Raw genomic sequence first — 24,562 nt, 5'->3', positions numbered from 1 at the left:
TTTCCGAGGGGTGCCGTAAATGATGACTGACTCCCGGTTGGTATATACAATTCGAAAAGTTGTCTCCGATCCTTCAAACGCCCCATTGCCCAAGAACGCTTGGATGCAAAATACCACCGCCCTTAATACGAAGCCGCCGAAACGCCGTCAAGCAAGTGCACCGGAACCTCATTGCGGGTTGACAATCTTGTAGTAATCGTTTGCCGGCTTCACGCCAAATGTACCGTCGGCACGCTTGTACTCGAGAGGATCTTGCACAACGTAGCGGTGGTTGTAGTGAGCGCTGTTGTGGTGAGGATCCTGTGGGCGTTGCCTGTCGTACAAGGGGCGCTGGCTGTCGATGAAGGTGTCTCCGTAGCCACGCTTGGTGCCTGCACGTGCTGGCTCGTAAACGGGGTTGTGAGAGCTAGGAGGAGCAGCCTCGATGAACTCTGAACGACCCGTCATGGGAGGAGCAGTGAGCTTCTCGATGGAGGGCAGCATAGGCGGGAGTTTGGTGCCCATGTGCGGCAGATCGGAAACTGGAGCAAGCTGGCGAGGAGGAAGAGAATCTCTCCTGTAGTCCGAATCGCGCCTGGCCATGTCGTGGTCCCTTGGTCCCGGACCGTACACAGAAGGAGAAGGTGGCACCATCATGGCAGATGGCCGTCTGTCGTACGAATCGTGGGGCGTGGGAGGCGGATTGCTCGAGGCATACTGGGAGCTGGGTCTGCTCGAGTAGCCGTAGCTTGCGGGTTGATAAGGCGAGGGCTGCTGAGACTGGTACGAGGCCGTGGTAGGAGAAATGGGCGGCGGCTGCGCCGAAGGTTGCGCGTATTGGTGAGGAGGGTAGGGTGCACTCGAGGCATCGGATCCGAATCGCAGGTGAACGTTGGTGGAGGGGGCTGGGCCGTATGACATGGGCGGCGGCGGCGGTGGCGGCGCCTGGAAGGTCTCGGCTTTGAAGTTCTCAATGAGAGATGGTTTGCGTTCCGGAGCAGGCGGGTAGGCGGCGCGGTGCTCGCTGCTGTTACTCGTCGACCTCGCAAGATACTGTTCCGCATTGCTACGAATCTCTGGCGTCTGTGTTCTCCTGGCCGTGCTCCTGAATTCGTTTTCGGGGTTGGTGTCGAACTCGTTTCCAGTCGGCTTTCCGTCGCGTCTTCGCATGCGGACGTCACGGCGAATACGCACGCGACATCCCTGCTCAGAGATGGTCTTGCTCAGGTTGGTGCTCTCGGTAAGACCAGGGAACTTCTTTGCGCTGAAGACGTTGAATGGCACCGATTTGACAGCCATTCTGTATTGGAAGCAGGGGTTCTCATCCTCATCATCCGCGTCGCCGCCCGGTTCCCGATCCTCCGCCCTCTTCACATCTTCGTACAGGTGGAAGGCCAAGACGTAGCGTCCCTCGTGACGGACGGAAAGGTCGGGGAACAGGAAGTAGCCTGCCTCTGTAGGCCTGTCGAGATATGCCATACCCGAAACCGGCATGCCAGTCAGGACGGGAGGTGAAGTTGCCGCGGGAGTTTGAACGCGTCCATGAGCCATGGGGCGCGCGGGTGTCAGCTCAGCATAGAGGAAGAAGTTGGCCCGGTAGTTGAAAGTGATATCGGTAGCTTCGGCTCTGGTAGGTCCCTCGTAGACGTGCAACTGCACCACGGGGGGAGGATCGACGGGGCGTCTATCGGCCGCGGCTAAATAATGAAGGTCAGAGGCAATTCAACGACAAGCAGTTGAGGGACATGGAAGCTCTCTTACACTTCTGACCAGATCCGCATGCACGCGCACGCTCAGGTTGCTGCAGAACCTTCAACTCATACCACATCCTCGAGCCAGACCGCGTCGGCCTGTCCTCGTAACTCTCGGATTCCCCGATGTGGTCCAACTGGACGTGGCGGCTGATATCGACGGGCATGGTGAATGTTGTGGGATTGTTGTCGGGATTATTGTCGAGACTACACTTAATATCAATCGATCCCAACGATCGATGGCCTTGCACAGGTCTGGTTGAAATGTTAGGAGACCAAATTGCACTTTACGTGGCTGATGCAGGATAGAGGCCTCAGAAACGCCTGCGCCGTTCTCAATTCTTTGGTTGTGGGGGATCCGCTACGTTGTCGAGTGTCCCGACAGAACGGAACGCAGGGCGCGAGGCCGTTTTCCTCCAAGCAGCAACCGGTTCACGTACTTTCGGGCCAGTGACCAGGCAAAGGTGTTCCCAATAACAACAATTCCTTCTTGCTCCTTCGATTTCAAGCACGAGGTCGTAAAGTAAGCGCTGGCGATATTCGACGACAACGACTGCGACGGTGAGGTTGTCTGTAATTCCCAGATGGCTCGGGGACGGTTGGTGAACAGGAGAGAAGGAAAGAGGAGGACGGGTGGGAATGGGGGTTTGATGAGGGAGACGGATGGGAGAGTGGGTCCACTGGGATTGGAAAGAGTGGGAAGCGAAGGAACGCAATTGGCTTTGGGGGGGGGGGTGTACGAGTGTCTGATGGCTGGGACCTGGGCTGGACCGGGACTAGCAGGACTGGGACGGAGGGGGAAGAGAGCAGCAAGAGAAGGGGGGGGACAGTGTGAGATGTACTGACAAGGGGCCAGGGAGTAGGTAGATGAATGGAGACGGACTGGGGGGAAGGGGGGTGGTAGACTCTCGAGTTGGACGGAAGCACACCAAGGTCGAACAGCGGGCCATTATGGGCGAGGTAGGGTCCATAATCCCCTGGATGGACACTACCAAATGGTAGAGCATGGAAGTGGAAGGGAAATGAGTCCCGCACTGGGTACCTTGGCATAGGTGCCATCTTAGTTAGGGAAGTATGGCAATCTCTGAATACTGTGCATTCCCAGATGATTCCATTGGCACTGGGTGTGAGTGAGAGAGGGACCCAATGCCTCGGACTGGGGCCCAGCTGACTCGGCGGTAATTGGTAGAGACGAAATGACAATGACGGCCGCTCCAAGGCCCAAACTCAGAACCTCCTCCCCCAGCCCAGCCAGCCCAGTCTCCAGCCCAGCTTCGGCCTCTGAGATCACTCGCTCCCCCAGTCAGTTCGTTCCCAGTCCACTGGACCCATCCATCCTGCTGAATCAACTGTGCGTAATTGGTCAGAGTTCCTATCCTGTCTTGGTGTCTTGCTTGGTTCACCTTTTGTTACCGAGTACTGCTTGCTTTATCCCATCCTACCCCAGCACAGTACGTGAGAGTTTGGCTATCACGGGAGGTTAGGTAGGTACTGCAGTCTGTACGGATACATAGCCTTCCAGCAGTCCGGCTAACGGGGTCACAAAATAGCACATACCACCTCTCTGAAAGCCATTCAACCTTCCTTCTGTTCCGGTGCGGTGGCGCTGACGGCGCTGATGCCAAGCCGAGTTGGAATGCTCATGGCCCAGCAAAAGGTCCATCACTAAACCTTACAGTGCTGCCCGGGAACTCAGCCCTCCGTCGTTACGTCCCTTGATGGTGAGGATAAGCCAAAAATGACGGGTGAGGACGGGTATGAGTGAGTGCCCCCTGAGTTTTCAGGACAAGGGGCAAGCCAAGTTTGCAAAAGAAGAGCCATGGTCCGCACAGCGGCCCTTGCTTCACTGTGTGCCCGTATCCGTACGAATGCTTGCCTTCTGGCATCTGGCCAGTGGTCGTTCACGCACTCACGTACTCCACTCTGCTCTGCTCTGCGCGTCTGCCAGAAACCCAGGCAAGACAGCGGGTGTGAGGTTGGCACAAAGGGGGGAGAAAGGGAAGAAGAGGTTTTCCCTGGTGATACTGCGGGATTGTGGAGGAGCGAGCTATCCTTGATACCAGCGTCCCACGGCCACATCTGCGCAGTCCGCCTTGTACCCAGTGTGAAATGGGCAAAGAGGAGAATGAGAAGAATGGCATCTCAAGTCAGTACGGGGGAGTACGGGGGCAGGGACGGACAGGGGGAAATGGGGGGCGTGTATGGTCGACAGTGTGAGCCGTACGCTAGACTCAAGTCTAATCCGTATCCGTCGAGCACTTCGTCGTCCACACATGGGTCGAGATATGTGCCAATACTAGCGAGGCGCTGGCTTGGGTTCTTTTGCTGGCGTTTGCTGCTAGTTCGCTTCCAGAGACTGAGATCCCGCGGCGTCCTGTGTCACGGAACGAGAATGGACGATTCCAGCGGGTGAAGAAACTCCACATTGGCAAAGCAAGGGACAGTCTTCTTCTTGCATCGTCCTGTTCTCTTCCTTCTATTCTCTCGCAAGTAGGCTTCCACCAGCATCCGCCATCGCGAATTCAAATTCAAAAGGGTCTCATCTCAACCCGAAAGACACCTCAAAAGGTTGCCGCGCTTATTCCACCAGAGCTTGCTGCGGCTTGCGTGGTGCGTACCGGTATCCATATTTCCGGATACTTTGCCTAGCTTACGGCAAGGTTTGGCTGATTACCAGTTGCTTCAACGAGAATGAGTGATCGTCACTGCCCATCTCTTCCGGCCTTGTGGTTCATGGCAGCGTGCCGTGCGTGCGTACCAGTTATTGGACTTGTCTCTCACTAGAGGCGACTGGTAAAGTTTTAGGACCATCCCCGTGGCAGGCCAGAAGGAAAACCTTTGCTTTTGCCTCGGCCGTGCCAGAAGTCCAGGACAGCCACCGAAAGTCAGTGCTGTACCCACCCAAAAACGCACAAAGAGCCGGAGTCTCGGGTTTGCCTTCGAGAGCGAGGACAGATCTGTCTGTGGCCTTGCCTTACGATGCTGCTGGTGCTGATGCTGGTGGCATTTGGAGGACGGTAAGCAGTCTGTGAGCAGCATTGAGGCGCGTCTGGTCCGAGGTACGTCCGGTCATGCAAATCTTCGCCATGGTGGTAATTTCTCGTGCTCACAACTTCTTTCGGACTTCTTCTTCACATACCGGTACTGGTTCGTTCTGTGTGTACAGTCAGCCTTCCACTGTCCACTGTTTTCCCCTGTGGACTTGATCTCTCACTGGTCGGCTGTTGAGCAGGCATGACAAGGCCAGGCCACCCTTCCAGGAATAAGTGGCAGAGGCGCATAAACAGATGGACCATCATTGAAAAGTGAACTGCGAATTCGTGGGGCTCCCTCTTGCCCTTCTTAGTTACCCGAGCGCGGCCCTCACCCGCCCATCCAGTTCAGGGATCTCTTGTTCGTCTTGCTGCTGCGTTTGCAGCTTGCAGTCGTTAGGTGCAGGAGAATGGTGGTGCAGCATGTACGCAGTAAGTGTGCCGCCAGGCCTCTCCTCTGACAGACTCAGACTCTGCAACCCTGGAAGAGCATCTTTGGGAGTCTTGGCCATTGTGCCGCTCTCGGCTTTCGCGCAATGTGGCTCGATTCCATCACACTGGACCTCTTCATTCGTTATTTCCCACCCCATCTGTATCCACTTGACACTGCTTGAGCCAATCCGGGTCCGAATGTTGTCCCAGCCCTTCTCGTCATCCCTGCTCGCCACCATTGCGGGCTCAGATGTGTGCCAAGAGGCTAACCAAGCCAGAGTTGCCGGGATTTGAGAAACGCTCCCAATCAACCTCATCACTCGGCCAGAGGGGCCTGTCACTTGGGTCGCAACTACAGTGCGAGAAGGGTGACTGCGCTTCCAAGAGCAGGGGAAGAGGTGTGCTTGCTTGGCCACCTCCGGATATGATAGAGGCAGTGCTCTACACTCGTATAACAGTAGAGTGCCGTAAGGAGAGCACACACCAGTCTAACTGTACAAATACAGTCATCCTGTTGGTTGTGAGTATCCGTAGGCGTCAAGGTTGCGCCAAGGTTACGCCAAAAGATTGTGTACAACTGTTGCTGTAAGAGATGCCCTTCATGGTGAGACATTCTGTGTGCGCTTCGAGACCTGGCTCATAGCAATCCTCAAGGTACGGCTCTTGCTGGATAGACGGCTATGCTTCGAACGCTTCGAAATATCCCACCTGTGCTTCTGTCGCCGCCGACAAAAGAAGATGAGACGTTTTTGCCGCATTTTGGTGCGGGCCACAGCTGCCAAAACACTCTATGCTTGTCATCGCCCTCCTCAACAGCGGCCCTCTGCGTTCAACCTTCCACCTTGGTGGCATGTCGTGCCGCCGTGCGACACGCCCAGCCGGCATATCGCGAAGCTCAGGTAGCCGTCAAGATCCAGATACTAGCCGCATGTATGCGTACAACGCACATGAGCCGTCTGTTTCTGGCTTTCGACGTCAAAATACCCAAGTGCCATTCTATCCACGTTCATGCCTAGTGCATTTGACAGAGCTGGCTTGCTTATGTTGAACCACAGAAGCGAAGCGGGAGTCAAAAACGGTCTCTGATATGCCGGTACGGCGCGCGCGTCGTTGCCCTGACTGAGCTGGATGGAGACGGTGGGCAAAGTCGAACGATGACGTTGGGTGCGGGCGTTACCCAAAGTGCTGTCTCTCAACTGCCCGAGGTCTGTAGACATCGGATGGCCTACAACCTTGGCCTAGGTATTTGCCTTTTCTCGAGGCTCGAGCAGCCTTGACCGCCAAAAAGAACTCGGACAATTTGGTCAATGGCTCGTGGCAGCAACCGTCCCATCGGTATTGCCCGAGAAAGACCAGAAAAAGCCAAACGCAAGCTTTGGAAGTGCTGTCTTAGTCTTTGCTTCGGATCGGGCTTGCCTCCAGTCTACATCGGCCAAAGTTCTCAGGTTAGCAACAACTTTTCCTTCGGCCCCAGAGAAACGCCGTAGTACCCGAACAACCGTTTCCGGTCTTCTTGATGAATGGGGTTTCCGCGACTGACGACCTAGCGCGGCAGACACTGCATTTGCGTCATCGTCGAGGATGCCCGTCGAATGTAGAGTAGTGATAGAGTTTCTTGACGGATGGTGGGTCATGGCCAGCAAATGAACATGGGCCGTGACAGCAAGTTTGAGTCTTGAGTCGTGAGTGCGACAGCGTTTATCTCTGGAAAACGGGCCTCCCGGCCGTAGGTATCTGTATCTGTATCTGTACGCCTGTCCGTACGTATACTTGGGGGAAACTTGGTACGTGGTGCTTGGATCTCAACTTGGTGAAAAACGAAAAAATAAGCATAGAAGGGAAGCATCGGGCTTCCGAGGTAGACTGAATCAGTCGAGGCGCTAGCCAAGGACCTTTCCGAGTGATCAGCATCTACCGAGTTCCCATGGGCTCCACCGGGGAGATTTAATACTGTTGGCATTGGCGGGCGAGAGGTAGAATTGAGAGTGGTCAAGGTCAGGGCAGACGGGGGACTGTGGAGGATGGCAGGATGGGCAGGTGGATAAGCCCCAGTCTCCAAGCCCAGACTGTAGAGAATTTGTACACTGTGTGTCGATTACTCCGTACCCTCACAGGCTCGTACGAAAGATTCGGAATGAATATCCATGCCCGGCAGGCAATTGCTCCTAGCCTCCGACCATGTCGAGCACTTGAATCCTCGACGTACCCGTGGACAATGGAATTCGAAGTAATGGCAGTACCTAGTCAGTCGTTCCCATTTCCCATCCCTTGAATGAACAGAAAGCCCCCAAGGCTTGGCAGTCGTGAACTTGTGCAGCGTCACTGAATGGGGGCCAGACGGTATATTGAAGGGCTGAAGGCAGACGGTAGCAAAGCATGCGGACCCGTATCTGTACAGATTCAGTATAAAGTGCATAATGCGTTGCACAATTGCTGCCAAGATCTGCAATTGCGACCCAAGGCCGGCCAGCCGATCGACCGACAGCGAAACGCTTGTGTCCGTGTCGCAAGTAGGATACTGTGTAAAGAGGGCAAAAGATACCCGTGGTCTCTGAGCCTGTTGGCGATGGAAAAGGCAGCGGCAACTAGGTACTGAAGCGAATAAGCGACGAAAGCCAACGATGTACGGTTAAGGGACGCATAGGTATTCTGAGGCTGGCATTGTTTGGTACCCACGGTTGACGAATGCCTTGGCCTTGGGCGGGGATAGAGTGGATGCGTCGGGACCGAATGGTAAAGTTGCCAAGAGATGACGGATTCATCCCGTCTTTCTCGGGCTTTGGCCGGGCGGCGCTTTGAAGAGGAAGTTGAAATGAAATGCGTTGCGGTACAGCCGTAAAAACCTACGATTAATGTTCCCGATATCCACGATGCCGGGTATCGGGGGGGTGGTTGAGGTTATGCTCTGGTGTGGCATGGTGTGAAGGAAAAGGTCCCATTTGTGCAAGCGCTTTTTTCTGTCTTTGGGAAGATGTATTTTGAACATCCGCGCCGCACAGAAACGGGAAGCAAATCTGGTCGGAACGGTAGGCGAGAATGCAGAGACCAAGCCATCGTGCCATCCAAAGACGCGAGGTGCAAAAAAGGTGGTAGCGAAGGGTAGGTAAGCAGGTGGCAGGCACGTACCGTAAGGTAAGAAACGTGAAGGTAACAAGCCTAGAGGCTAAATTGCTTTGCCACTTCCAGTGCCATAGACGTGGAAGCTAGGCGAGGGAAGGGAGGATGGGGGAAGAGGAGCATACGCAGTAGGTAGGGGTACGCTTTGTCCATCGTGTCCAGGACCATAGCTTCGGGAGCTGAGTGAGATGAGGTGAGTGGTCAAAGAGAATGAGGAGGTGTCTTGGGTTGGTTATGCAATCCACAGCATCGGGTAACTGCCATCCCAAAGAGACGAGAAACAGTACAGATCCACATTTTATCCGTTAGACTTGTGCTTATTGGTGAGGCGCATATGCGACGTCTGGAGTCCAGAGCAGAGCCCGAAGAGTCTGAGTCTGAGTTTGAGTCTGAGGTGAGTCTGAGTCTGGAGTCTTGAGTCTGGACCTGAGAGTTTTGAGTGGATGAGTGGGTGAGTGAAGCTCGGGGATGAGAGTGGTTGATGAGTGGGGGAGTGAGAGCGAGTGAGTGAGTGAGTGAATGGGTGAAGACCTGCCTATCAGAGTGTGCGGAAGGAACGCCGCTCAAGCAGCCCTGGACCTGGCTGAAGCCTCAAGCCCCGGTTGAGGTTCTGGGAACGAGAGTGAGAGGAACTCAAGGGGAAGACGGGGCAGCAGCGGTCCGTTGATCCCCGGTAGAGACTCCAATGACTGCGGGTGCTGGTCATGGTCTTGGGAGTCCTGTGTTGGTCGTTGTTGGCTGCGTTGGCTCGAGCCTGCAAAACTCCCTAGAATATCGTTGCCATCCCCATTGTTTTTTCCCATCTGTCCAGGATGGCGACGATGGGCCATTTCAGAATCAAGACTGGCGCAATGGAGTCGCCTTTACGGGAATCGTCGCTCACCCGGCGGCCTGAGCGTCTCTCTTCCCTACGGATACACAGTATTGAGTATAGCCGACCGCGGGTTGCGGGCGATGGGTTTCCTGAGCCCACTGCGAGCACGACCTCCCGTCTGGGAGAACCTGGAGAGCCCACTGAGCCACTCTGTCACTGCAACAGCGGGCAATGATTCCGCCCGCGGGACCGCGCCAGACTAACTTGACAAAGCACCAGTGGCAGACTGGAAGTAACCTCTGACGGAGCACGCAGTCTCACTCATCTCATTCCCTCCTGCCCTTGTCCTTGACCTCCGTGTGCATGCCTTCTGTGGCCTCGACCCTTGGCTCAGTGTCTGATGTCTCCCTGTCCACCTGGCCCCACCTGTCAATGCCTGCCCCCAGTCCTCGTCATTCTCATCTCATGGCCAATTATGACCCCTCTTGAGGTCCCACTTTCCCTCTCCTAATGCTGTTTCCTGCCTTGTGCCCGGTTCAATCTGAGATTCCTCTGCCCTCACCTCACAGATGGAAGTGATACACTGCGACGTGAGTGGCCGCCCACTGTCCAGTCGGGAGGACAGTGCCGACACTGTACCTGCGTCCCTTCCCTTGCAACCCTCCTTCATTCCCACCCCACTTAAGCGAGGGCCAATCTAGACCCACTCCATGGTCCGATTCACAATTCTCCCGTGGAACCTGTATACATAGTACATACAAAGTCTTTCCGGCCCGCTTCCGGCGGCCGACCCTAAATCGTTAAACGTGATTCGACGTTGTATCGTCGACTATCACAGGGGTGTTTCCATTGATCATTTGACAGCCATCAACTCCAAATTCTCGCGATATCTTTTGTTAGAAAAGAACCATCTAAAGTAGCTCGCAGCCGACTACTGCATCATGTCACAACGGTCATACTAGCTTCGGCATCGCCCAGGTGGCATCTGAACTCAAACTCCCCAGAAACCCGTTCGTTCTCACATTAACCCTCGGATATTGACTAACCTACCTTACCTACCTACCTACCTGGCCGGGCCCAATATGCCGTTCTGGTCACGTCCATACATCTGCGGTCCGCTCAGACGTCAATCAAGCAAACCTGTCATCAAAGTAACCAACAGGGACGCCACGCGACCCTTTTCACTGCCATGACTGGATACGCTCCCGTGGAAAGGGATCTCGCCGCCCACGGGAAGGAGGCAAACCAACGGCCTTGGGAATTTCGACAACGATTCCCTACGTGGCAAACATCAGCAAGTCTTCCCTCGATTTCACTCGCCATCCTGGCAGGCTGAGGGCAGCAAACACTAGAATGATTGCGCGGCAATGTGCGAACCGCGAGTCAAGGACAGGCAGCCAGCGGCACAGCCGACAACGCCTTCCTCCATGAAGATGGTCCCCATTTTCTCTCTCAGGCGACAACGCAAGGCTGGCTTCTCCCGTTCGAGCTGCGAGGCACGCTTGTCAGCCTGTCATACTGTGCTGGGCGGGGTTAGTACCAACGACGTTGCAACGTAAGGCACTCTTCTACGTGTGGTCAACAGGCACATGGAAGCCAAGGCTCTTCCTAGGCTCCTCTCCTCTCCAGTGTGGGCAAGAATTGGCCAGTCACGAAACCACGCGCGCAAACCGATAACTCTTTCTGTGCCGGTGGTGACTGAGCACTTGACACCCACCAAAGAAACGCAACGGCACACTACACATCAAGGGCCATACCAAATCTGACCTCGCCGCATCGCCTGGCAACGCCATCTCGATTGCCCATCCTCTCTAGCCGCTCGCTCGGCTTCAACATTTACCAGTGAGATAGATGCCAGTGAGATAGATGGTCAATGTCGGGTGACACGATACAAATAAGTCCAAGGATGGGAGGGGGTCACTGCCAAAGTCCATGGGCTGAAAAAAGCTGTCGGGTTGTCTCCCATGTTTGATGCCTGCTGCCCTTCCACCGTCTGCATCGGACGACCTTACCCTAGAGGCCAGGTCAACGCTTTCTCGCTGCCAGTCTATCCAGCTCCAACTATCTTGCAGCTTCGTCTTCCTTGCCAGCATAATGAGCGAAAGAGAGTGGGTAGAGTTGGCTGTCCTGCCTCATCGAAGCCTCAGATTGTCTCGTCACGGTGGCACAGCATGGTCCGAAATCACCCACACCCTGGTTGAGAAACCATACGCGAGGGCAAGCAAACAATGTCCCAGCTTTTGAGGTCAATACTTCGCCGAATCTCCATTGCATGATGCACGTGCCCCCACCGCTGCTGACGGGACCTGTCTTTTTTTCCCATCATGGATGCGTAGAATAGTATACATATGTCCTCGCAGATTCGGCGCTTGTAGTTGCAGGTCTTCACCATTTCTTCTTGAATCCTTCTCTTCCCCTCCTCCTCTATATCATAGTCGAGGTTGAATGCACCCAAGTAGACGTAAATAAACCAGTGGATGTGGGAGAGACTACATCATGCCATGTCGATGAAGGCTGGCTGCACGAACCCGTTTGCCTCTTCAAGCAAGGGTTCCCCGAGACTCGTCTCCGAGCACCGTCCGTTTCTCTTTGGACCAACTTTTTTTTTTCTTGAAACTTCCCCCCGAAAAAGGGCCACAGGTTCAAGGTTGTCTCTTCTTTTCTCGATCAAGGATTGACTTTCCGCTTCTTTTGAATGTACTGCCCTGTTCCCGCGTCCAGAAACGCACACAAGCACAACGCACCTACCTTATGCAATACAAGGGAAGCCTCAGAGAGCCGCAGAAGAACCAGAAACCTTTATCTGTCTCTCTCTCGCGCGACGCCTCACTTGAACTTGACACCGGCGCTAACTCGGCGCTGGGAACCTCAAGAACCTAGGACCCAAGGAATCGTGAACCATGATACTGAAAAGAGCGAGAAAGCCGCCGCCGCCTCAAAAGACCCCTTAGCTTACATATACTTCAGCCTAGTTTACTTGCCTGAACCATCTCTCCAGGTGACCTAAGCTTGTTCTCAAAGCTCGTTGTGATCCGTTCATGTCTTGGAATCGGTCGGCTTTCTTGCCCTCCTCTGCGGGTCATGGCATACAAGAAGAGGCGGCATCGTGTAGCACCAGCTTCACAGCAAGGAGAGAGCCTAGCAGTAGATGAGAAGGTGGGGGGAAGTAGTGACTGCCTAGAGCATCCGCGCTCTTGGCCGTCCGAGATCGCTTTTAGGTGTGATACTGGATGCTATGTACCGAGGCGCGGTCGAGGTAGCGTCATCATCATCCATCCATCCATCCATCCCCAACGTTCGGTTCGTTCTCGCGTGCTGCTCAGCGATTTCGGCGCATTGTGAGTTTTGCCTTGTACACGGTATCCCACTTGATTGGTAAGAAAGGTAGGGCCCATCAGCGGCTCTGCGAAGGTTGTTGGTTGTTTGGGATAATTGCAACTAGGTTCTTGCCGGGAAGAAGCCCAAAACGTCGGTCGAACCTCTTGGGCGCGAAGAGGCGAGGGAAGGTTAACCTTGCTGACCAGCACTCACTTTTGTTCCCCCGATTCGGGTGGTTTTAACTACGTCTCTCTTTTCTTACCCGTCGGGAATCGTCTCAAGGCTTATTCTTTGAAGAAACCTTCTTTGTAGTTTATTGATACAGACGAGGGGGGGATGGGAAAGGGAAAGGGAAAGGGGGAGAGAGTTTTTCCAAAACCTTGGTAAACCTTTCCAACTAAGAGATGACCAATGATGGAGTTTATGAACGGTGCTCGGGAAATGGCCTCAGCTCGATCTTGTTCTGCCATGGTTGTCACCAACTCTCTTTTCACTTGCGTTGAAGACGACTTACTCGCCGTCAAATTCGTGCTGGAGAAAATGTAGTGACGTACAGGGTTAAATTGGGGTGAAGAGAGGCACACTACATATCTCATAGACTTTACCGTGCTTGCCGTACGACGCCAGCGCATGAGACCCTTTGACCCCCTCAAAATGTCTTCTGGTCGGTGGTTACTGGTGACGTGACGCTTTGACATGGGGTCCGAGTAAGGAGGTTGAAGTAACCTTTCAGCCATACGATAACGAGACGTAACCGAGAGAGAGATGGTGTACCCGGAGACCGTAAGGATTGGGAAAGAAAGGTTGTAATGAAGTGTGCCCGACATAGCTGTGAGATCCGCCTCGAAGCTTACCTATGGCGGGATAGGATTGGAAGTAAAACAATGTCGGAGATTGATTGGAATGTCTATCTCGTCGATTACCCTCCCTGCAGCGGGCACCGGTGAGATGGCACGATGAAAAAAATGCCACGAACCCTCCTCGCTTCGAGGACGATGGTTTTGCCACGTGGGGCATTTTGAAAAGTCCGAGGGGGGTCTAGATTGGATTCGGCGACTGGGGAAGGGGTATTGGGGTGTTTGCTTTTTTACATTCCTGACGCGATGATGGAAGAAGTTTGTCTTTTTATGTGTGTTTGCGGGCGCGGGCCCAGGCAGCGGGCAGTCCCGCCTTTTGCGAGGTGCGGTTCGTGATGGTTGCTTTTTGGGGGGGGCGAATAGTCTTGGAGGGGGATGAGTTCATGTATGTCTTGAATGCGGATACGGTTGGCCGGACGATACCTGGCGTCCGAGGACACCGAACGGATAGTTGCTCTCTTGTCTTGAATGCTGGGTTCCAGGCGAAGCGATTTGATGTGACGGCTAGTAGATGGAGTTTGTCTGATGATGATGATGATGATGATGATGGACTGCGACATCCTTGGGTGGAGAGAATGAGCGGACACGGAGGAGGGTTTGGGCGTCATCGTATCCCTCGTGATATAATCCTGGCATGTGAGACTATATGGCGATTCATCGTCTCCTCTTCATCCCGATACGCGGTTGACATTCTCGACCATGGCGGCCAGTCAGCTATCATGATTGGCCTGACTGAAAAGATCCATCCGCTTCTTAGCCAGTCACTACTCAACGAGATCTCACTAGGGAGAAGTTACTTCATTGGCGAGAGCGATACTACTCAAAAGGTGATGTACCCAAAGTTGAGTCCATCACGTTTCGGAGCGATTGGCTGGCTTAGCCTCCAACGACATGAGATAACTGAAGGACCTGTTCCAAAAGTACCACGACCGGACGCCGAGTGAATGTGCTGCTCATACACAGATTGTATCTTCAGTTTTCATAGATTTGCTGCAAGGGAGGTTAGTATACCTATTACCTATTGTCTCCGATGACATCTAGCCTTGTGATGCGCTATGTAGTCGACAACGCGGCTCTGCGGTCTGGGCATCAGGCCAATCGCAATCTCGTAGTCAAGAACTCAACTATCATATGTCGTAACGCATCTTCAGCTCATCTCTTCAAACAGATTGACCATATAGGTGTTTGGAAGAGAGAACGGTGAATAAGTTGAAGCATGTAAAGAGTCGCATCTCGCCTTTCTGTCCACAACAATCTCAGATCCTTCTCGGTATCGAGTAGTTGAGCATCCAGAAATGAGTCTTACCCGAGGTGGGGGGAGGGTGGGTGCTTCAACCATGCTTCGAGCGAGTATCTAGTCTCGCCCCCTTCTTCAAGAAATCTCATCCCTACCAGGATATCATGGCTCTAGTGCACGGGGGTAACGGCTACCTATTTCATACGACGAGCTTTAGTTCAAGATCTGCTTGAGATAGGGATTAATGAAGGTTGATTCAAAACGCACGTTCTCTGTACAGGACGTACGATCGGCACCAATGATATAATAGAGATTGTTCCAGACAACCTGAAGATGGCTTGACTGGAAGAACGGCCCACCAGTCAGTCTTAGTCTTTATAGTATGTGAGAGAAGCGTCAACGGCAAGACGACGGGGATAAAAGGGAGACGAATAGTGACGCCGTCGATAGAGGCTTAACGAAAAGCTTCTAGAAGAAGCCAAGCCATATATAACGCCTTTCGCGCAACTCTGAGCCTATTTATCTTAAAGGCCTACGATCACGAAGTCACGGACGACGAGGTCGAGGTAATTGTGCACCTCAAACTCCTGACTAGACCGATTCCTATCTTTCCACGCCTCCTCACCAATGTGGCATCGGTATTCTAGAGCCACCACACAGTGAAACCCGCAGATTTCCCAGGAGAGAGTCTTGGACCGAAGAGGCACTCTCTCCCACGCAGCCCGGAAGTTATCCGTAGTGGGGAGGGGGGGGGGGGGTTGGGTTCGCTATCACATAGACTGTGTAAGTCCAAGGCCGGAAGCTGAGACCTTGCTCGATGTGGGAACATGAATCTTTCAAGACTGCAATAAACAAAGTGCAAAGGTCCTAGGTTACTGCTCGTGGAATCTGACTAGATTACCGTCCACATCCCTTCTTCGTTGTACATCTATTCAGGCCAATTTCCATTCTCTTGCACGAAAGCTTCGCATATGGGGGTGATCGGGGACCTTCTAAGCTCTTAAGTTTTGGAAACACGTCAAATTCTCCTTACCTTGCTGTGGTCGAGGCAATGTCTACTAGGGAATCTGTTCCACAAGCGAGACTCGGAGAACGCAACCCAAAGGCGAAGAATCACATCTTAGCAATGATTAGAAAAAGACTCTACCTGGAAGTGTTGGCTTTACCGTGACCTATCAAGAGAAGAGTAGTAAGGATTCACTCAAGACCGCGCTATTATTCAGGCCAATAATCTAGAAGTAGCAGCTGATAAATTTTGCTCAAACTGATTACCGCATTATACATTATAAACTCTGTCAGCGTACTCCAACTCCGCGAAAAGAAGCAAACGAGTGAGGGTATTTCCTATCCGTTCGCCATCCGGATTATATGTGTTTCTCGTATGAGGGATTACCCCTTTGGCGCTCCTGTGTAAACGATTGTATTCCGTGTTCTCTTTCTGATTCCCTCGCTGACTGCCTACTCAAGGCCGATAATGGCATGGCGTCAAGCAGAAATTGCCTGTCATGTTCAGATCGACGATAAACTGTATCCCGAGATGAGGGCTTCAGTCATCCGACACCATACACAATGTTTCTAAGGCTCAAGGGCATTTTAGACAGCGGGGGTCGCAGCTGGGGCAGGGGCAGGAGCCGCCGACTTCTCAGGGAAGTGTCCACCCTGGGGAACGCGGCCGTATTGCGTGAAGTAGAGGTTCAAGGCGTTGTAGTCCCACTTCCTGGACAGCAGCAGGAGGACGACAGCGCCGCAGGGAATCATGAGAACGTCCAGAACACCAAAGAAGATGAAGTGAGGCGTGACGCCAATGGTGTTGCCGCCCTCAGAGACACCAAACGCAATCGGGTACAGAAGCCAGAGGAGGTTGAAATACCCGGCGAGGATCCAGTAGTCTCCCTGGGTGCCCACGCGCTTTGCGCCCACGCTACCTTCGACGAACGTCGACGCCGCCATGACGAGGTAGGCGACGGTGCCGAAGACGAAGAAGCCCCACTTGTAGACGGACGGGGTGTAGGCCGAGACGAGGTAGCTGATGACCCAGACCCAGGAGAGGAAGACGTGCCAGACGATGGTGGCCCAGGACGAGTTGGCGACGAGGCCCAGGAGGATGTTGACTATGGGGAAGGCGACGACCCAGTTGATGTACTTGTTGAAGAAGATTTGTCGCGGAGCACCCGAGCGGGAGGTCGTGCCCTGGGTCACGATGGACCAGCCGAGGTTGGAGGCGTTGGAGAAGTATGTGATGGCACCGACTAGGAGGGCGATGCTGAGGAGGTAGTGGAAGACCTTTTCGTTGCTTCTAGGTTTCCATGAGAGGGCGAAGACGCCAAGCTGATGATGGAGGTCAGAAGGAAGATGATAAAGGAGAAGTTTAGTAGGGCATACGTACGAAGAAAAAAGAGTAGATGGCTACACAAGTCCATAGCCAGTTGGAGCCGTTGACACTTAGTTGATCCTCAATTCCCGGGGTGGAATTGATGTCGAGTGCCTCGTTGGCTCGCTGCAGGATCAAGCCCATAGTGTCGTTTTGCTGTGATCGAGAGTTGGTAGTGATAAGTGTTTCGCAAAGAATGCGTCAGTAAAGTAAAATACTGTAATCAGTTTGATATTACACAAGCCGCGGAAGCCTGTTGATAGATATTGTAAGCTTAATGCCTGTGATGGTGTGAGGGAGATGGAGCTGCTAAAGAGGGATGGAAGGAGAGTCTTATACTTCTGTTCCCAACTGCCCACTCCCCAACAAATTGACGGTAAGATGCCACTCGATGGTTCCATAATGTGCAATCACGGCTTCAACGTTGTGTGACTGATGCTACCTCCAAGTCCGAGCCTGCCGACAAGTGGAACTTGGCGATGTGAAAGACTTGCAGCTCAGATGCCGGAGGGACTCATACTTCCCTCCCGGCCAACGAACAGTGATGGACACGGCCGGATGGGACGGGCGGGACAGTCACAGTGACTGAACCATGGAAGGTTCCGTCGATGTCGGGAATCGCAGGAAACATCTTCGAAACAACAAAATCCTCCGGTCAGGAGACCTTGTCTTGAAGTCAGCCAAGTCGAAGCAAGGTTTAGTCAGGATGCAACCCGCATGCGCCAAGGAAGTGGCAGTCGAGAGGTCCGCTCCCAGGGCTGCCGGGAAGCACCCCGGTACTTGATGAGGCTAGTGGGTAGTCTATTTGTCTTCCTTTCTAGCTTGTCTCCTTGACCGAGGAGGATAGGCAATGACATGGTATGGTGTGGGGAAGGATGGGCCGAGTGTGGAATCAGAATACGTTGAGGTTATGTGAGCGCCAGAGCCGCTTACACCGAAAGGTGTCACAGCATATGTCCGTACTCAGAGGTGTACCTGAGGAGAAGTATCACGGAGTCAAAGGCTTTTGGGGTTCTAGACCAAGCAAGTATACCGTACACTCCGTCGATGGCCATCCGTCACCCATCAAATGAACCAACACATAGAAAAAGTGTCAGCTTTCGTTGACCATGAGCCACATACGACATCACAACGTCAACATTTCTGAGCTGCGAATGCACTGTTGGTTCGTTATCAACTTAGCTGACGTGTATCGTTCTGCGGAAGCCGTGCTCCAGGACGATGGAATGAAGTTCTATGGACCAGAGCATTCCTGGGATCTAGAGACTGGCAAAGAAGCAAATGCCGGCATGCACAGACACCCCGTTCGTCTTTCGCCGTTCCCCACCTGGAACCAACAACAGCCAAATCCTTGCAAACGCTCACCTCCCACATACATGGTTCCGGCATCGGATGGAGACAGGAGAAATTCGAAGAACGAGAGACGAGTGTATTGACGTAATGGTCGCTGATACTTGATTTTGAATACCAGGAATATCAACTCACCTGATGTGGGAGCTAAAGGACCTCGCGCTCCGGGGGCCCCGGCCGGAGCCCAACCGGCAGACGCTCGGAACCATCGGGAAAATCCCACGACTGCACCCGTACCGATGACTAAACGTAGGAACCTCATCATAGGTAGGACGAGCTGCATCACATCACGCCGGCGAGCCTGTCAATTGGCCTGAGGTTTCAGATCTACCTGCCTGCCTACCTACATCAGCCCAGGATAAGCGCCCCCCCTCCTTGAACTTATTTGCAGATGGAGGGCTGGTGTTCCCTTTGAAAGAATAAACTCTACGCGGTTACGTACATTGCCCATCCAACCAACCATTGTCTCGCGTGGTTGCACCATTAGACCTCAGCCATGTGAGAGGTCGTGATGTAGAGCCTAGAGTTCCTGTGGAGATGTACAGTCTCGATTGATCATTCCGAAACATGAAGCTATCCCACGCTGTCGCGGTCTCGGCGCAAAGTATCACATCGCGATCCTGACTCCGTGAACCAAACGACTCGCCCGCTCATTCGACTCCATTCAGGCCTACTACATTCGTTACAGCGTACCCGCCAGTAATACCATACCAGACCTACTTAGCTGTTCCTCGATGCGCGGGCTGCGAGAAATATTTTTTTCTTCCTAACGCAACATGACTGTGTCATATCACCTACACACTCACCCTCTCTCGATTCCTCTTGCATCGCTTATTTTCCCCTGTCCCGCACTTAACGACCCTGCCGTCGATCGTGGCCCATCTGTGTCTTCCCTGCACAATGGTGGATCCTTCCCGCGGCCCCAACTCTGTTTTATCTCTCTAAATTCCAGATCCTTCTCGACCTCATGATCAGAGAGTACGTGATCAGACCACATGAGAGACGAATCTTCCCCATCCCAACCCGTCGCTCCCGAGAAATCCCAGACGAACACCTCCGATGCCGTAATAAGTTGATTTCGACCATTAGTGCCAGTCTACTATATGGAATACACCACAAGTGAAAGCTCTCATTCACACCCTCAATCTCATTCCCATCACCGAGCAGCCCCCCCTCCCCCCCGTCGGGAGGTCAGGTCAAACTGGGCTGAGTGGTGGAAATGGTTAAACAGGTCAACAATCAATTGACGCCAACAGCCTACTCGACGAAAGGCTGACGAAGTTCCGAGTTCGATTCCTAGCAAGTTCACCAAGAGATGTAAGCCCCAACCGGGGGTGAAGACTTTTTTTATTTTTTTTATTTATTTCTTTGTAATCCAAGCAGACGTTTGTTCGTACTTGTCAGTAATACAGAATAAGTAAGGACGAACATCACCCTTTGACGCCTGGTGAGGTACACAAGGTTTGAATGGAAGTGATAGACGAGTCCAAAATGTATCACAACCTCAAGACATATACATATCTTCACACAAATCGACTCTCGGCATTGAATTATTTGAACGTCTCGACTGTCAACGTTGACACATGCCTTTCCATCATTCATCATGTACTCTTTCATCGTGTACAGTAACGCTACCTTAAACTCCATGTACATCTATATCGTACATGCATGCGAACCCAGCCAATCCAAGATAATTGTCTCGACGATGCATCCGCTCCTTACCACAACCCCAGGACCAATGTGCTCTCACACACCTCTCCGTCTATTGACCCAAAGTCCGCTACCGTTGCCCCATCGACCTCTGTTGACGCTCATGCATAACCAGTAATCGGAACAAGATCTGATATTCCCAGCGAGACCCCTTATCATACTAGTATGTGCCAGGCTGCTTCATCTGCCACACTGCACTCTTGGCCCGTTCTCGCACGTCTAATTCGCTGTCGTCTTCTAATCCCTCAAGCTTGGTGAGAAAGCCCAACTTCTTAAGCTCATACGCCCTTTGGGCGCATCCCCGTGCATCGTTGTCGTCGTCCTGCCATGTGAGGTTGCTGATCAAGTGACAAAGGGCAACCCGGACTTCTTTGTCCTTGCTATTGAAGTGATTCGCCAACAGCTTGAGCAAGTCTGTTTGTGCAACAACCAGTTGTCGATGGCCCGGAGTGCTCGCCGCCATGTGAACGAGGATGAACACAACGGCCTCGATGATCTTGGCCTGAGGGTAGAGGACTCGGGCCTCTCGTCCTGAACCCGTGGACCGTCTTGACGTTGGATGAAGTACCTTGGCCTGGAGCTTCCTGGCTAGGATATCAAAAAATCTTTCCTGCCCCAACTGGTTGAAAAGGTACTCAATCATCTCCGTAGTATCGCTTGACGAATCAGGTTGCGGTCCAGATGCACCTGCCCCAATCAAATTCCTTATGAAGTCGAGGCCCTGCTCCTGAATGGCGAGGTCGTCGTTACGGGCTTTCCGCAAAGGGTTGATTTCGGCCTCGCGAAGAGCTGCCAATTTTGCCTCGGTTTGACGTAACTTGGCCGATCGTTTGCTGTCTGCGTCCTGTGAACCTAACCACGACTTGGACAGCGGATCAGCCTGATCCATCTCGACATCGCCATCCAAATCGTCTCCAGTGTCAACTGCATTCTGCTTGTCCAGCTTAGACCTAGCACGGAATAGAGCATCATCTTCCGTGTCGTCACAAATCAGCTGCACAAGCCATCCAGACTCAAGCTCTTCCAGACATTGTCTCTTGGTGTCGGTGTCAACTGCATGTACGAAATGCTTCAATGCCCAGAGAGCGTTGAGACGCAGTGCTGCATTGAGAGAATGCGCATGCTCACACAGTATCTTCATCACACCCCGGTCGGCCAGGAGCTGAGATGGTTAGCATAGTTCACGTTAATAGAGGCGATTCAGGGATTGCACTCACCTCCCTCATGGGGCTGACTTCGGTGACCAAATTGCAAATCGCAGCAGTGGCAGCAACTTGAACATCCACGTCCGGGTGCCTGAGGAACCGGAATAGAGGCACGGCCACAGCATAGTCAACCAGAGACGTCCTGAGAATACTCACCGACCGTGACAGCATTCTCACAGCGTGGCAGCCCGCGATCAAGACCGACAGCGGGTTACTGCCGTACCCAGAATTGTGGTCAGACGCGGATCCGTCACGGATTGGCCCATCTGGTTCATTTGGTTTGCTGCGATCCTTGGGATTCGACGGCTTGCCGGGCGTGGGCGATAATGATTGCACAATGTGAGCAACGACGTCCTCCACGACGAAAGCCTTACGATATTCGTCTTTGCCGGCCGCCAGAGCCCCTATAGCCTTGAGTGCACTTTCTCGCATCCGCACCCTGTGAGCCAGGAGTGGCGGTTGTCCTTCTGATCCCAGAGCGCGAGAGGGAGGGGTGCTCTCGGTCTCCATCGCAGTATCGGCGTGTGGTGACCATACCTTAGCGTAAGCCGATGGTGGGATTGGCTCATATGCGTCTTTGAGAAGCTTGCTGAAACATTTGACGGCACCGCAGTCAAAAGCAGCCTTTTGAAGCGGCTCGCTATCTGTGATTATACGGGCAAGGATGGCTGGCGTACGCTCCAGTATCGTCCATTTGAGCGCCGCATCTGCATCAACCAGGGGAGACTTCACTACTGGCGGCGCTGCCTGAAGCTGTTCGAGCATCTCCATAAGGACAGGAACAACCAGAAGGCAGAGGCTGGTCTCCCTCAGATACTTGCTGCCAAACCCAGACCTGAAAAGTGAAGTGAGGAGATTAGCAGCCATCAGCCTATCCAGACCCTGTCGCGATCTGACCAAGAGTATCAGCCACGGTATCAGAGGAGTCTCCTGTTCTTCTTCCGGCTCTGTCTCGTTTCCGAATAGCTCGAACCGGGAAGTCTCCCAAACGGAAGCCGTAGAGCTGTACTTGCTTGCGGCTGAGCGAGCCCGCTCCCGCGCCTCGGACGAACCCAGAGCAGGAAAGTGCGACTGCTGCGAACCAGGGATCCGGCCTTGATGTATAGGGATTGCTGGTAGTAGATAGTCCAGAGCGCTGAGGTTCTGCTGGCGTGCGTATCCGAGACCGCTAACCTCTAGGGAGTTCCAAGGCGCTCGGACTTCCTTTGATGGGTTGAATTTCAGAGCAGGGAAGATGGCCATGATAGCCGGCGAGCATAACAACATGCAGGCCCTGAAGCGGGAGTCCGAGATGATGACAGCCAATGCCTCCAAGATCGAAGCCAAGTTGGAGCTGGACGGCGCTGGTTCCGGAATGAAGTCCGACATCCGATCCACCCGACCGAACACTTCGGCATAGGGAACAACATGTCCTTCAGCAACTGCAATGCTTGCCAACCGAGTTGCGAGAGAGTCAATGACTCCTTGGTTTGCCATGGCCAATTGGTGTTTCTCATCTCGACACAAATGGCTTATAATGCTTGCCACTAACGGTACCTGAATTTGTTGCTCGGACACAGTTGCGGTGCTAGAAAGTATGCTATTGAAAGAATCGATATGTTCGGATGCGAAGATGGCCTCGGCTAACGCCTGCATGTCTATCGGCGAACTCGTAGTTGACAAAGTGGAAGCTTCGATGATGTTGAGGAGGACGCGTAGTGCCGTAGTGACCAACAGAGGAGCGTTTGTAGTTGGACACACGTTATCCAATACAGCTGGCAGCGCGCTCGCAGCTAGGAGCGGCTCGACGAAAGCAGTGCCTCCTGGAGATGCCCAAGTTAGATTCAGAAGTGACCAAAAAGCTGGAGAAAGTGAGTCTTACCATTGGCAAAGCTCGCCAACAATTGTAAAGCCTGAAGCCTCACTGTTTCTTCCTCGTTCAACCACCGAGAGTTGGAGCTTGGGCGGGTATCTTTGCCGTTGATCTTGGCCGACGACCGGGAAGCATTGAGTATCTTGACAATGGGTTCCAATGCGCCTAGCTCAGCCCACATCTCCTTCTTCTGTGCGTGCCCGACAACATCGTTCTTGAGAGCCCGCAGCGCGCTCGTCTGTTCGGCATAGCTCCTTGCGCTCTGGAGCTGCGAGAGGATTGGTGGATTCGACGTGCGTGTCATGATAAAAGTCGGCTCAATTCGTTAAGGAGCTCGGCTATGTGTTGTCGTTGTCGACCAGCGCGTCGTGTACTTGCGAGGACAGAGTGGTGCTGCTGCGGCGACGGAGGTTGTGTCAAAGCCCCAGGTCCCTACGAACCGGTCGACGGTCAGGCAAACGTGGGTCGAGCTATGCGGAAAGTCGGAAGGAGAATAGATTCTTCTCTAATACATGTATCGATAATTAGTTGCTGTACGCTGTGGATGAGTTGCAAAGTTGTCGAGAGCTTGGCTTAGAAAATCGGATGTCCATGGACAGAAGACCAGGATGTCGTTCGCAGGATGGGATGCGGTTGATCACCTCAAGACAGGGCCGACTGTCTGGGAGACTGGGTGATTATCGGGCGTTGGCACTGGGGTATGGCACGTGCATTTCTCTTATCGCTACCAGCCGTTTTCAGGATTCTCACATGCTAGCTGAAGCTTGGATCACCCTGGAGCGTCAGTGCGGAAGCCTGTGCTGTGCTGGTGCTTGCCCATGTTCCCGCGATTCTTTAGCAATGAACGGTCCTGTTGTCTTCATGGTGAATACTGAAGGAGGTTTCATGCTTTTTGATTCACCCACTCGGAAACAACAAGCTAGAGAATAATATGATTGTTTCAAACATCAATGGTTCTTCCATTCAAAGGTATTTGTTCCAACGTATTTTGTGAGTAGTGAAAAAAAACAAAAGATGAGATACCCAAGGACGGATAGGGAGTTGGAAACCTTGACCATCCCCCGCAGCATGGCTGGTTGTAACACGGCTTAGTTGTCTCCTTCTACCCTGTCGATACCCCACATGGCGTGGCTTACACATGGTAAACTTCCCGAAGCAGAAGCGCTTGCCACCTGGATGAAGTTGATCTGATCTGGGAGCATCCAGCTCCTACCATCACGAAGGAAAAACATGAGACTGACAAACCTTCCTCTGGGGATTCCGTTGATGAGCCTAGAGATTCATTCAATGAGACATCTCTCTGTGATTTAAGGGTAGAATTGGCGGTTATGAATGATTCCCGCATCAAATAGAGGCCCCAATTGTGCGAACCTAGATATGTCTAGAGTTGAGTGATGAGGTGATATGGCAAACTTTTTTTCTCCTTTTCTTGGGAGTGGGCAGTAACAGGCCGGCAAAGATCCAGTGAGCATCTATCCAGAGATAGATGACTTTCCAACAACCTTGGACAACTGCAGCAAATCGGCAAAAGACCTTT

General features: G+C 53.0%; 7 protein-coding genes across 7 annotated transcripts; 2 read left to right on the top strand and 5 right to left on the bottom strand.

The window, feature by feature from the left end:
- Positions 1 to 168: 168 nt before the first annotated feature.
- CLUP02_00790 (uncharacterized protein) lies at positions 169 to 1,897 on the bottom strand (the record flags this gene model as incomplete). The annotated part of the gene is made up of 2 exons (XM_049279836.1): positions 169 to 1,676; positions 1,741 to 1,897. The coding sequence occupies 2 exons, from the start codon at positions 1,895 to 1,897 to the stop codon at positions 169 to 171; spliced, it is 1,665 nt and encodes a 554-aa protein (XP_049135793.1).
- A 3,179-nt stretch (positions 1,898 to 5,076) lies between these two features.
- CLUP02_00789 (uncharacterized protein) lies at positions 5,077 to 5,433 on the bottom strand (the record flags this gene model as incomplete). Its single annotated transcript, XM_049279835.1, has 1 exon — positions 5,077 to 5,433. The coding sequence occupies one exon, from the start codon at positions 5,431 to 5,433 to the stop codon at positions 5,077 to 5,079; it is 357 nt and encodes a 118-aa protein (XP_049135792.1).
- A 441-nt stretch (positions 5,434 to 5,874) lies between these two features.
- CLUP02_00788 (uncharacterized protein) lies at positions 5,875 to 6,210 on the top strand (the record flags this gene model as incomplete). The annotated part of the gene is made up of 1 exon (XM_049279834.1): positions 5,875 to 6,210. The coding sequence occupies one exon, from the start codon at positions 5,875 to 5,877 to the stop codon at positions 6,208 to 6,210; it is 336 nt and encodes a 111-aa protein (XP_049135791.1).
- Positions 6,211 to 7,289: 1,079 nt separating this feature from the next.
- CLUP02_00787 (uncharacterized protein) lies at positions 7,290 to 8,180 on the bottom strand (the record flags this gene model as incomplete). Its single annotated transcript, XM_049279833.1, has 2 exons — positions 7,290 to 7,786; positions 8,042 to 8,180. 2 exons carry the CDS (start codon positions 8,178 to 8,180, stop codon positions 7,290 to 7,292), a joined length of 636 nt encoding a protein of 211 aa, XP_049135790.1.
- Positions 8,181 to 13,683: 5,503 nt separating this feature from the next.
- On the top strand, positions 13,684 to 16,061 carry CLUP02_00786 (uncharacterized protein; the record flags this gene model as incomplete). The annotated part of the gene is made up of 12 exons (XM_049279832.1): positions 13,684 to 14,240; positions 14,342 to 14,500; positions 14,561 to 14,570; positions 14,648 to 14,710; positions 14,776 to 14,804; positions 14,871 to 14,898; positions 15,133 to 15,272; positions 15,332 to 15,356; positions 15,434 to 15,514; positions 15,586 to 15,704; positions 15,837 to 15,945; positions 16,005 to 16,061. The coding sequence occupies 12 exons, from the start codon at positions 13,684 to 13,686 to the stop codon at positions 16,059 to 16,061; spliced, it is 1,377 nt and encodes a 458-aa protein (XP_049135789.1).
- Positions 16,062 to 16,130: 69 nt separating this feature from the next.
- CLUP02_00785 (uncharacterized protein) lies at positions 16,131 to 17,052 on the bottom strand (the record flags this gene model as incomplete). Its single annotated transcript, XM_049279831.1, has 2 exons — positions 16,131 to 16,865; positions 16,924 to 17,052. 2 exons carry the CDS (start codon positions 17,050 to 17,052, stop codon positions 16,131 to 16,133), a joined length of 864 nt encoding a protein of 287 aa, XP_049135788.1.
- A 3,076-nt stretch (positions 17,053 to 20,128) lies between these two features.
- Positions 20,129 to 23,329, bottom strand: CLUP02_00784 (armadillo repeat protein; the record flags this gene model as incomplete). The annotated part of the gene is made up of 3 exons (XM_049279830.1): positions 20,129 to 21,130; positions 21,186 to 22,975; positions 23,035 to 23,329. 3 exons carry the CDS (start codon positions 23,327 to 23,329, stop codon positions 20,129 to 20,131), a joined length of 3,087 nt encoding a protein of 1,028 aa, XP_049135787.1.
- Positions 23,330 to 24,562: the final 1,233 nt, after the last annotated feature.

This window comes from Colletotrichum lupini, chromosome 1 (assembly GCF_023278565.1).
Source record: "Colletotrichum lupini chromosome 1, complete sequence".
Lineage (NCBI taxonomy): Eukaryota > Fungi > Ascomycota > Sordariomycetes > Glomerellales > Glomerellaceae > Colletotrichum > Colletotrichum lupini.
Note: the sequence above shows the minus strand (reverse complement) of the source record. Positions and strands in the feature narration are given on the sequence as shown.